Genomic DNA, 12,475 nt, shown 5'->3' with positions numbered 1-12,475 from the left:
AGGGTCTGTGTGTGTGTAGCTGTGTGTCCTGAAGACAGGGAGAAGCTGGGTTTGCTCCGGGTCACAGCTGAGGTGTGTCTGCAGTATGTGTGTATGTGTAAGAGAGAATTAATGAGAGTTAAAGAGAGAGCGTGTGTGGCCCAGAGAGAGAGAGAGAGAGAGAGAGAGAGGGCTAAGGGGAAATGGGAAAGAGTTGTTAAGGAGAAAATGAGCCCACGGCAGCACAGCAGTGAGCGGGCGGTGGCAGCTGGCGTTCTCTGCTAATTCAGCACTTTAACAAATCAATGCCACTTGACAACTACTTTCCCAACACATCACATTCAGAAAGCCTCTCTGTGTGCATGTTTGGATGTACACTCACAAATCTTTCTAGCATTATAAGAGTTATAGAGTTTTAGTGGGTGATGATTCTGTCATTATTTATTCACCCTCATGTCTTTCCAAACCCGTGTGCTGTAATTCTCTGTGAAACGCACAAGGAGAAATATTGAAGAATTGAAGAAATGAAGAAAAAAAAATTAAGTATCAAATGTAGTCCTATATGTGTCCCTGGAGCACACAACCAGTCTTAAGTCTCTGGAGTTTATTTTTAAATTCTCTTATGCTAAAAATCATTAGGATATTAAGTAAAGATCATGTTCCTTGAAGATAATGTGTAAATCGCCTACCGTAAATATATCAAAACTTAATGTTTGATTAGTAATATGCATTGGTAAGAACTTCATTTGAACAACTTTAAAGATGATTTTGTCAATATTTAGATTTTTATCAAGTATTAAGAAAAATAAATATTATTAAAATAGCAATTAAATAGTATTAAAATAAGGGGCTAAGTAATTATCAAAATAAAAGGCATAATATGAATTTTAAATTTAAAATGTTTAAATTGTAAAATTTTTGTTTTTATTTTTAATTTAAATGTAAAAGGCATAATATGCTATACATATTTGACAATAAAAAAAACAGTGATCTATGTAAGTGGTTGATTTTGTTTTTGATTCTGGTTGAACTCCAAGTGTTTTTCTTCTGGATCCGGAAGGCTGCGCTTGTTCCAGTTCCAATGTGGAAAAGAGCTGCATGACATTTTTCTAAATTTCCCCTTCTGTTTGCCACAACGTGAGAGTGAGTAAATACTGACAATGATTTTCCCCGTGGCCCCAGAACGTCCATTTATATCAGAGCGCTTTAGGAAATCCTGACCTATTCTTTTCTCCTCCTTTCTAGACTAAAGCTCTTTTGACTGAAATCGGGGACAAAAGAAGCGCGATGGGGTCACAATGAAGGCGCAGGAGGTTGTGATCGTCCGTCTATCACACAGTTCTGTCCCTTATTCCCTCGTCCAGACTTCAGCTGAAAAACAACAACACTCCTTCTGAGGCATCTATATTTCTGTGGACTACATAGCTGTTCTCTGTATTCCCTTATTAGCTGTTTTAATTTATTGAATTTGATTGTTTGCATCATTTGTGTGGCCCATCTGGTTGTACACTCTCAAGTGTGCATTCTATTTTACTTTACTATTTAAAAGTGTATTTTCTGTTGTGCGTGTGCACCTTCACTGCCGTCAGCAGCTGGAAGCACTAATAACACACACACCACCTTTATCAATACTCGTATGCATTCAGTTTCTAAACAAGAACATGTTCCCTCTTGTCTGTGTGATGTGGATCAGAGAACGTAGCTCACGCTGGTTCCTTCTAGAAACAAATGTAGCCAGAGGCTCTTTGCAGGTTTAAGGCTGTGTGAATTAGCTGTGTGCTGAATCTCTAAATGCATTAACATTAATTCAGAGAAAAACCGTGGACTGCAGCTTTAAAGAAAGCGGTCCTCTGCTTCATAATGATGATAATAAAGTCAATAAGCTATTAAGACCAAGTGTCTGTCACGGAAGAATATGCAAAAAAGCATGCATTTACCGTCTCTACATGAATACCAGTCTGTAGGAGTTACTCAAGATAATGGAACAAGAGCTTAATATGAAATAGGTTCTCATATTTGAGTTTAATCTTAATATTAGTTCATAGCTCTATACTCCTACTATATACCAAGTCATTTATATTATGTATCATTAGCTATAAAGACTACATTTGTTGATAAATCAAATGAAAAATACAATAAATGAAAGCACGCAGTCTTTGTGTGACAGAATTCCTTCACTCCTCGAGTCATTCGTCTAGACGGAGGGACAAGTCAGCAAAGTTGTGTCCCAGACCGAGAGCGAGAGTCCGTCCTCAGCCCTCCCTCCTGACCATGAGGTGATTACACTCGTCTTCCCCAAAGAAAACCGCCCTTTCTTATCGCTGCAGAACAGTTAATCCTGCCTCTGTGTCCCTCAGGGGTGTCAGGGAGGTGGGGAGGGGAAACGCTGGAAGAAGAACACATTTGCCACTTGTCTATGACACATAATACCCGAGGTCCTTCAGGCAATCAACTTTTACCTCACATGTATTTGCTCATCTGAAGACCCCTGCTAGCTCAACTGCCTGTAAAAGGGGGTGGGGGGGTCACAGGAGAGACAACCCAAATTAACACTTGACATTCAATACGGTCAGGGCCTTAATTGGCCAGAGCCTTCCTTAGAAAGCAATTTTCTATTCCCCAAACTACCTCAGGAGTGTCGTGCATGAAATGAGCTGGAGGGAGTGTGTGTGCGTGTGTGTGCGTGTGTGTGCGTGTGTGTGCGCGTGCTTGTGGCCTGATGGCGCCTCGCTCTCTCTAATGAGAGGAGATCAAATATTGGTACACAATAAGAGTTGAACCGGGACAGGAGCGATCACACACACACACACACACACGGTTCCTCTCCTTGTTTTTCTATTCTTTGTGAGTTACGACAAGTGTCTAGTGACCACAAAATGCCAGAAGCAACCTCTGGGCGCTTTATTTTATGTGCTCACTCTTCTCTAAACAACACACACACACACACACACACACCGCTCCTTCTCAGCCCTCACTTCACAGAGGATACCGTTACCGGTGATGCTATTAACGCTTTCAACCTGAAAGGAATTACACTTCCTTTAGCTGATCAGACAGCATTTTTAAACTTTGAAACGCATCCTCTCTCTGTAATCCTCTCTATGCCGTGGGTATTATCAATTGACTCTAAGACCAGATAATGTACTTCTCCCACACATATGCTCCTGGAAATAGAGTTTCACTTCACATGATTATAATCTTCACTCCTTGAATCGTGTAATAGTTGTTGAATGGGTGCAAATCAATAGTGCTGAAATAACAGAAGCTTGCCTACTGTTAACTGCTCGTGTACATCTCACGCAACGTGAGACGGATTTATCTGCGCGGATCGATGCCATGCGCAACCCACCCCGCGAAAAAAATAGGATTCTCATGTTAGACTAGTCTTAATATAAATGTTGAAATATTCTTATTTCACTGGTCACTCTTGAAATAAATAATAATTAAAAAAATCTGCCTTGTGTTCTAGATAAAACATGGTCAGGAGAAGATAAGGTGAAGTCTAAAAATGAGCAGATCTGGACCTGAGGAGGACCGCGACCTCTGACCCCTTCGGTTGCTTAGATACACTGGCCACTTCACTTGGAGTCTATCACAAGAGCAAATGAGTTTATTTGAGCTTTAATTGACACCATGGATTGGAGAGAAGGAAGAGCAGTGCCGCTCAATATATGACAATAAACCCTCCCTAAATCACACCGGCCTTGCATCTGCGAACTTACACCGTGACATTTCCTGCATTTTAGGCTATTTGATTATTTAACATGCACACTTTTATATCCTCTGTGAAAATGATTTTTGCTGCCAGTGAATTCCTTGTAAAATTGACTCTTTTTATCATGTTTTTCATTCCTGGTTTTGATCATTTTGAAAATGCTCATAAAAATCATGAAATCGCTACACATGTGTTTTCATACAAAATCACAAAATAAGCTGAGCAAACTAATTTGGCAGATATGAGTGAAGCAATGGACTTCATCCGTTTGGAGAGTGCAGAAAATGGTAAATATTTAAATGAACTGGTGTTCTTATGTCAGAACAGTATTTAACTAAACCAGCCTACACAGTCGTATACCAACTCTTATTTCTGTAGAAACAGCAGGTAGAAATATCTCTTTAAAGTAAGATAACAATTAGTGCTGTGGTACGTGTGGAGTGGATGTGTGTTTCCACAATCTGAGCTGCTTCAGGTCCAAGCAAAGCAAGAAAAGCTGTTTCCTCAAGCGGAGAGCTACAGCACACACCGGCACAAGAGATCTGGATATAAAATACACCTCCGGATGATTGCCGTTGTGGTTGATGACCGCACAAGCCCACACACACACAGACACACACACACACACACACGCTCGCATATCAACATTTTCTAGTCAAGTGCTGGTCATAATTCATCGGGAGAAACAGAAAAACACACATGAACGAAGCTATTTCAGGGCTTTTCAGATTTTTTATGCATGCAGCAAAAGATCAAACGAGAGCTTGCATGCTCAGTAAATCTCTTTCGATACAGAACTTGGTGATGGTCGTGGGATAGGGTTTTTGGGCTCTTTTCTTTAAATCATAAATCTCAGACAATTTTGCGCTGCAAATAATAATATTGTACATCTTGAAATTCATATGTGTTTTATACTTCAAATAGCTGCACAAGAGCAAATTTTCTTGAATGCAAAATGAAAAAATTACTACATGAAAATAATTCCTTGCGTGAATGGACCATTTGCACATATTTGTAAGTTTTTTTTTTTTTTTTTTAAAGCATGCAATAATCGAAATACACTCCAGAAGAGTGACAATCAGAATTCATATTTCTGACATTAGTCTTTAGGAACTCAAATCAGAGCATGCACAAGTGTCCGTCCAGCAGCTGAGAAAGCGTCTTTTCTTTGCATCACTATTTCTGTTTTATATCTTGGACTGAGTGCTTTCCTTCATGTTCAACAACACCAGTGCAGTGTCACTAATGAGGAAAAGCACTGCGAGCAGCTGAAATTACTGTCATTATCTGCAGACATATGTAACTACAACAGTAATAATGGTGGAAGCTAGTAATAATAATAATAATAACGGTAAATTAGCCACAACATTAGATGGAATTTATGGCGACACAGTCAAACCACACAGCCAAAATGGAAAATGAGAGACTCTTTCCTGCAAGAGGGGAGTGTGATTTTCTTGTCAGTGTTTTGTTGATGGGAGAAATTGCCCTCTTAGCTGTTTAAGATGAGGTAGACTAACAGCTTAAAAATAGCGGCCTCTGAATGTGCCAGTGGCATTGGCAACAATCCAGCAAAGAACAAGAAAAATAGAAAAAAGAAAACAGGAAGCAAAGAAAGAGATGTCATGCCCTCGTTTCACGGCCCATGTTCCCGTTACACTGTCATCCAGACACAGTCTCCCCAAATATTAAAGTCTTGCTTGTTGTTCATTGTTCTAAAACAACGGGTAGTTTCATTTATTAGAGATTTATCATTATTTGTTTATGTGTGGTTTGTGTCTTTGGAAGTTATACTATAATTATAGCAGCTGAGAATAAGGAGGAATTTCTATTGTTATTTGTAATTTAAAATGTAAAACTAAAACCTCTGTTTCTGATTTCCAATGGCCTTTCTAATCTCATTCATACCACACAACATTTTGCCTGAACGATATCTGAAAAAAAAATAATACATTATATATATATATGATTTCCCTGGATATCTGTTTTAATTTTCCCAATGATTTTCAGGTCCTTGAACACACGGTGTTTAGATCTCTGTACCGACAGGAAGTGAGCGTTTGCGACTCCATCAATCACCGCGGTGCTGACATTTGATTGGCTTTCCATCACCACAAGGCTCTCACACCTGTTAAATATGTTAAAGTGATAATAAAAATCATGTGAGAGCTTGAGGAGCATAATTCTTCAGGATCTCAGGTGGTGTGGAGTTGAAATGTGAGACTGACTGCGGCGTCCCGGAGTTAAAGATGAAACCCAGCGGTGAAGTGAAAACACTCACACTTTGGGGTCTGTCTGTCTGATCTGAGTGACCTTTACAGAAGGGCAGGTGTTTTCTGGATCGGACGTGGCACTGCTCCATATCAGCCAAGGTCTCGGAGGACTAGATAACTGACTCCAGTGACTGGGACGGACTCTTGTTAGAGCATCTGTGAATCATAACGCAAGCTCTTCCACGACTAAAGCTCTCAGGCGCAGACAGCCGAGGGAAACCTGAAAATCACCTGTTTATCTGAGGCTTCGGACTCAATACTGAAACAGAGTATTACAGCAAAATCTAAATCTTACTTTAAGTTTCAATGTATTCAATAAAATAAAATAAAAAGTCTATAAATGACAGAACAACCATTCCCTCAATCTAAAATAAATCAAATGCATAAAAAAGAAGAACCCCCCCGATTGACTGTAATCATATCATTCCAGCACATTCTCTCTTTATTTGAAAGGGTTTTCTCTCCGTCTCTGTGCTCACGACGCAGCCATCTTTCAACTCCTAACTAGGTTATGATACCTCTCCTCTCTCTTAAATAATTTAGGAACTGAGACCTTAACACTTATGAACATTTATGCATATTCTTCAGTCTAGCAACAAAATCCAAATATCATCTGTCTTAGAATTTTGCCACTAAAATGTTAAGCAGTTCTGTAAATACTAGCGCAGGTCGAATAGATTTATATATGCATTCAATAAATTAAATACAGATGTATATATATCTGGACAAATGTAACCGCAAGTTTGAGTAAGATATGCATTTTTTTTTTTGGAGAGTATTTAAAAACATGAATAAATCAAATGTTTATGCAAATTTGTGTGTGGCTCAGTTTATATTTACATGGGTGTAGTACATGGTGTGTGTCATCTCTGGGAACACACTCCCTCAGGTCTGGCCTATCAGATCTCTCCGTCTCTCTCTCTCTCTCTCTCCGTCTCTCTCTCTCTCGCTCAGATCTCTGAGGTCCGAAGGGCAGCTGCTGCATTCTGATTGTGTCAGGCGCTCGGGGAACTAACAAGACGCAGAATGATGGTAATGTCCCCTCATTACCGCCACGCCGGGGGTGGTGACATCCTGACTCGAAGACTATTGAAACAGCAGTTTCCCTTTTAACCAGCACTTCCCTTCTCTTCAGAAAAAAAAGGGGGAAAAAAATTCCATGTCTAAAAAAAATGAAAAACTTTTCAAAGCTTTGGCTAGCTAGAAGGGATCAAAAACACACACAAATTGCAACCTTAAATGGTAACATCTAAACTAACTGGTTTTATTAATGTCAAAAATATTATTTAATATCGCTGAATCAACCTTAATACATTAATTTAGTTTTAATGGTTAAATCAGGAAGAAATAGCGCTTTAAGGTTACAGTTGCATGTTAACACTACAGTGCAGTAGTGCATTAAAAAGCAGCTGAAACTACTTCTTTATAAATGAAGCAAATACAGACATCTGCTTCACTGCAATCCCTCAACTGAGGGCAAGGTATTGTTTTACATTATTTCACAAATATTTGGCTCATTTAAAGCAGGATATCAGTGCAAACTATTTAAAATAATTATGAATGCTTGTACTGTGTCAAGTTTAATCTGCATTTACCGTCAGGAAACACAGCTACCTTTTAACACGCACGGTCCTGATAAGAGCAGGTTTTTATCGTGTCTGTGTCTGTGGCATTGACCCGCAGAGAGCACAACATCACCTCTTCCCTCCCGTGCAACGCCTCTGTTCTCTGACACTCCAGAAATATATTCCAGAATGAACATGTGAGTGTCCGTGTGGCCCCGGAGGACAGAGCGAGAGCAGAGAAGCATGTGAGTGATGTGCCCAGTGTCAGCTATTGATCATAGCCCAAGGAACACACCGATCTCAAACACCTACTCATATCCACTCACCGCTCCAGAGAATAGGGGAAAGATAGCAACCAAATCTTTGGTGAAGCTGAATGAAAATCTTAACTGGATCGATTTGTGTGCTTTTGGGTGTGGGACTGCGGGGTTGAGGGGGGGAGGTTGTCCCCGTTGTGAAGAGCTGATGAATCTGCCTCCAAACTGGCTCCGAGCCAGTCTCACAGAAGAGCGAGTCTCTCTCGACCCACCAGAGACCACTTCCTCTTCCCCAAAAACAGCCGCTCACGTCCCTCACATTCACCTCGCTCACGCTCTTCACTTTCAAATATTTGAGTTTAACAAAATCAAAAAAAAAAAAAGCATGCATATTGAGGACAAATTAAAAGAGAACAAAAAAATGGGTTTTGAGATAATAAAATATCAGACATTTAATTTTAAGAAAGAAAAAAAATGTGAAGAATGCTCAAAACACAGAAACAGAGAGTGATATTTCTCAAGAGCATTTTAGCTTAATATTCTAACATTGCTTTGTGAACAGTGAAGGAATTAAATCATGAATATTAAAACTAATTTAAACACAGAAACCTCTACAAACAACATGTTTATTAAAAGCCATAAATGTAGCATATTGATTAATACACTAATTATGTAATCACTTAAATGGAATGCGAAATACCGAATAGTTTTGTGTTATTTTGCTGGGCAGGAACAGTAATAGCTCCAGCAGATCTCCTGGACGGAGGGATGTAGGCAGAGGTGTAGGAGGCACAATACTTGGCACAACATACACACGCTCACACACTCAGAAAGCACAGGATTCTCGCATGCAGTCGCCAAACATCTCTCGGCCGTTCCTCTCTCATCTTCTCATCACCTTCTACATGCACCTCTGTGTAGCTCTTGACTTCCACAATAAAACACTCTCGCTTTACAACAGAAACAGAGAAAAGTTTGGCTCCTTCTCTCTGATCCTCTCCCGCCCTCTCTGCTTCCTCCACATTCCAGTTTCTCCTTGAACACATTAAGAGGCTGTCTGTCGGGGAAAGCGAGAGGAATTAGGAAAGAAAGCATCCCTGAGCCAGGTGAGATTACTCCCCTCGACTGAGTCCATTAGTTAACGGCAGGAGCCGGATCCTGAACCAGCTCTCGGAGAGCGACTCCACCAACCAAAACTCAGATTTAACTCAGATTTTACTCTGTTTAACTCTTTTCCAAACACATTCTCAACCAGTGACTGAACAGGTTTGTTGGCTTTAGCTGCAGCTGGGTTCTGACAGTGACCCTGTGACAGACACCTTCCTGTCCCCGATGGCTCTCTCTTACTCAGCACTAGCTGCGGGCCGCTGTTGGCACTGCCCTGGGCTCCGCTCCATCTCACAGAGAAGGTGGTGGGTGTCTCCCGAAACACATATCCTCTTTCACTCTCCTCTCCTCCACTCCACCCTTCTCTGTTTCTCAACCAAGGCCAGCCAAGAGTCGTTTCATCTCGCACCCACACACACATGCAGCAGGGGGGGGGGGGGGGGCAGACACTTCACTTTAATCACATGTACACACACACCTCTACACACACTCAAACACACTCCTCTACACACACTCAAACACACACCTGTACACACACTCCAACACACACCTGTACACACACTCACACACACACCTGTACACACACTCACACACACACACACCTGAGAGAGAGACGAGGAGAAGGAGAAAGAAAAGAAAAATATTCTCTCAGATTCGCCACAAACCTACATGATCAGTAAATAAATAAATAAACAAAAGTCTAAAAACAAAAAAGACAAAAATAAAACGATTAATATAGAAAAAAAAATGCAACAGAAGTGTGTTTCCTTCGCTAAAGTCTAACACTGTTCTGTTTAGTTTATTTGTTACATTAGAGAAGAGATCTGAAAAAGAGCAGCGCTCCTAAACCTCACAGAACTAACAGCTGTTTTAGGTGTTAAACCTTTTTTTTTTCTTCTTAAAATATAGGAGCACAAATAATACGTTTTTTATACATTTAAAATAGGTAATCAATTAAATGAGAGAAGCTGTCTAATCAGACGAATCGAACGGTTTTATTTCTGTTTCTTCTTTAAATGATTCTCTATCGCGTGTGTCGCACCTGCAGACGAGGATCTCTAATTCTGCGTCTTTCACTGGATCAGTCCAGATTAAAAAAAATATATTAAAATTAAAAATAGATATTTAAGATTAAATATATTATACAGTTACATTGTTTTACTTTTTGATGTTGCGATTAAATTAATTCGCTCCTAAATAAGACTGGCGTTTTCAGCAAATCATTTTCCAGGAAATCTTTAATTTTAAGCTTCATTCGTTTTAAAATTATTATCATTATTATTAGCAGCAGTAGCAGCAGCAGGTTAGTATTTGTATTATTATTAAACATTATAGCATTAATAACAACAGTGTATTTGCCGCTTCCGTTGTATTATACATTCCTTAATCGAACATTTCTCGAAATGCAAAATCTATACATCTATAATATCAAATAAATGTCCTTTTTTATTTATTCAGATTTGCCGTTCATTGAAAAGGAAAGGGGGGAATAAGAAGTGTTTCACACACGAGAGGATGCTGAGAGAGTGATGCAGGAGCATCTCTGAGCTTCACACAGATCTGATCAGATTCAGCACCAGAACTCTTCACAGATCTCAGCTGAAGAACATTTAAGTGCTCGTTCATTCTGCAGCAGATTAGTCGGATTGAGCAATTAGAAGCCATTAATAACCAAACCCACATTAACAAAACTAGACTACTGCATTAAAATAAACCCCAGCACAGGCATTCAGAATATTTGCTCGTGTGGTTTTGATATTAATTTCGGCCGCTGCACGTGGTCAGGAAAGTCAGAATCATTTGTGGAAATGCACAGGTACCTTAATAAAAAAATAAAAAAAATAAAATAAAAAGAAAGTCGGATCGGAAATTAATTGCTGATGGTGTCTTGATCTTCTTGTTAACAGTAGTCTACAGAAAACGCTGAAATTAATTTAAGACGCACACATTTCGGTAAAAACACACGCTCAAAAAGGCTGTTTTAAGCCGCTTTTTTAAAAAATACAGAAAAAAACACACATTTGCAAAAATATATATTTAGAGAAACAAACTGCAAACGTTGCATTGCATTTTAAAATAAGGAAGGAACATTAAAAAATGAGTGCCTAACTATTTTGTTCTCGCCATCAGTGAGAGCCGCATCATATTACATTATTGATTATGAGCAAGAATATACTTTCTTTTTTTTTTTTTTTTACATTACTCTATAAATCTTTGAGATTCATGAAAAAGGTCTGTATGCGCATCATCTACATTCTGAAATGTAAAGCAGCACAAGTGCATTTGTAGAGCTGAGACTATGTTGTTCTGACATAATAACAGACAGCAGCCAGATTCTGCTCTCAACGATGTTCAATACAACACGAGACTCTTGATAAATTATTGTATCCGATGATTATTGAGCGATTTACAGTCGAATTCAAATACACCGCATTTGACATATCCCACTCATATTTGTGTGAAGGATAAACAGTGTAAACATTTAAACACGCGTTTAAACAAATACTCAAATCCGCGTAATGATGCAAGAATTCAGAAGCATGTATTTATAGAAGCAGTGTCTGTGACTGAAGTGTGTGTGTGTGTGTGTCTCTGTGTGTCGTGTATCGTGTGTGAGTGAAGCGTCGCGCGCTCCGTGTTCCGCTGAATACACCTGCGACCGCGCGGAGACCGGCAGGAGCCGTGGGGGTTAAACCTCACAGTAAAACACAACACTGAATGATTTAATCTCAAATATCGTTCATACTAAACGAAAGAAAAAGGTGTAGTTATTTTTGTTACTCTTATTTCATGTAAAATAAATATTAAATGTTAATTCATATTGTTTTATTGCATTCAGTTTAAACCAATACGCTTCATGGTGTTGCAAATACAGAGAGCAGATCGAGAGAAGAAAAAAAAAAAAGTTTGTGAGGAATCTGGAAAGATATGTGGCTGGACCCCAAAATGTTGTCCAGAGGGAGTCCAGGGGCCTGTGCTCGTATCAGTGTGTGCATGGCACAGAGAAACCAGCCCTGATGATTAATGTTCTGCTCACCATCTCCCCGATCCCCCTCCCAAAAACACTCTGTCCTGATAAAAGCCTTCAGCACAGGAACTTTACATTAAGGACACACACTGGTATAGAGCTGCTGATTAGTTTTGCACCGCTACAGAATCTGCGGTGCTTTTAACGGCTGATGACGGTAAGGACTCCAGCAACAAGCAAATGAAGTCAATTAGATGTGTGCCACAGCCTGAACTACCAAGGGTCACCAAAACAAAATGAAAACCTCCCACACTGACCCGATGCATATTCACTAACGCAATTTATAAAAGCTCATTTACCTCAGCACTCAGAAACTTTACAAAGAAGGCTGAAATTTGCATCAACCACAGCAAAAGTAGCAAACATTACACCACGAAAAAAAAACATAACATTGTTTTTACACATTCGTTAAACAATAATCACAAACACACATTTGAACAGCGATAACAGCTGTACACACACACAACACACACACAGGGAGCATCCCGCTTACCTGCTGGGACATTTTGAAGAGGAGGTTGCTGTCAGTGCTCTGCTGTGTCCATGTCCCC

At 39.6% G+C, this 12,475-nt stretch overlaps 1 protein-coding gene across 2 annotated transcripts in view; it reads right to left on the bottom strand.

Moving 5' to 3' along the window:
• bnc2 (basonuclin zinc finger protein 2) overlaps positions 1 to 12,475 on the bottom strand; it is a gene marked incomplete at its 5' end in the record, with an annotated part of 81,092 nt that extends 68,617 nt beyond the window's left edge. For both annotated transcript variants that reach the window (XM_026271901.1, XM_026271910.1), the window contains 1 exon segment: positions 12,418 to 12,475. In XM_026271901.1, the coding sequence (XP_026127686.1) occupies positions 12,418 to 12,475 (58 nt within the window).

This window comes from Carassius auratus, chromosome 1 (assembly GCF_003368295.1).
Source record: "Carassius auratus strain Wakin chromosome 1, ASM336829v1, whole genome shotgun sequence".
In the NCBI taxonomy this organism is placed as follows: domain Eukaryota; kingdom Metazoa; phylum Chordata; class Actinopteri; order Cypriniformes; family Cyprinidae; genus Carassius; species Carassius auratus.
The sequence above is the reverse complement of the archived record's forward strand: the minus strand, read 5'-3'. Positions and strand labels throughout refer to the sequence as shown.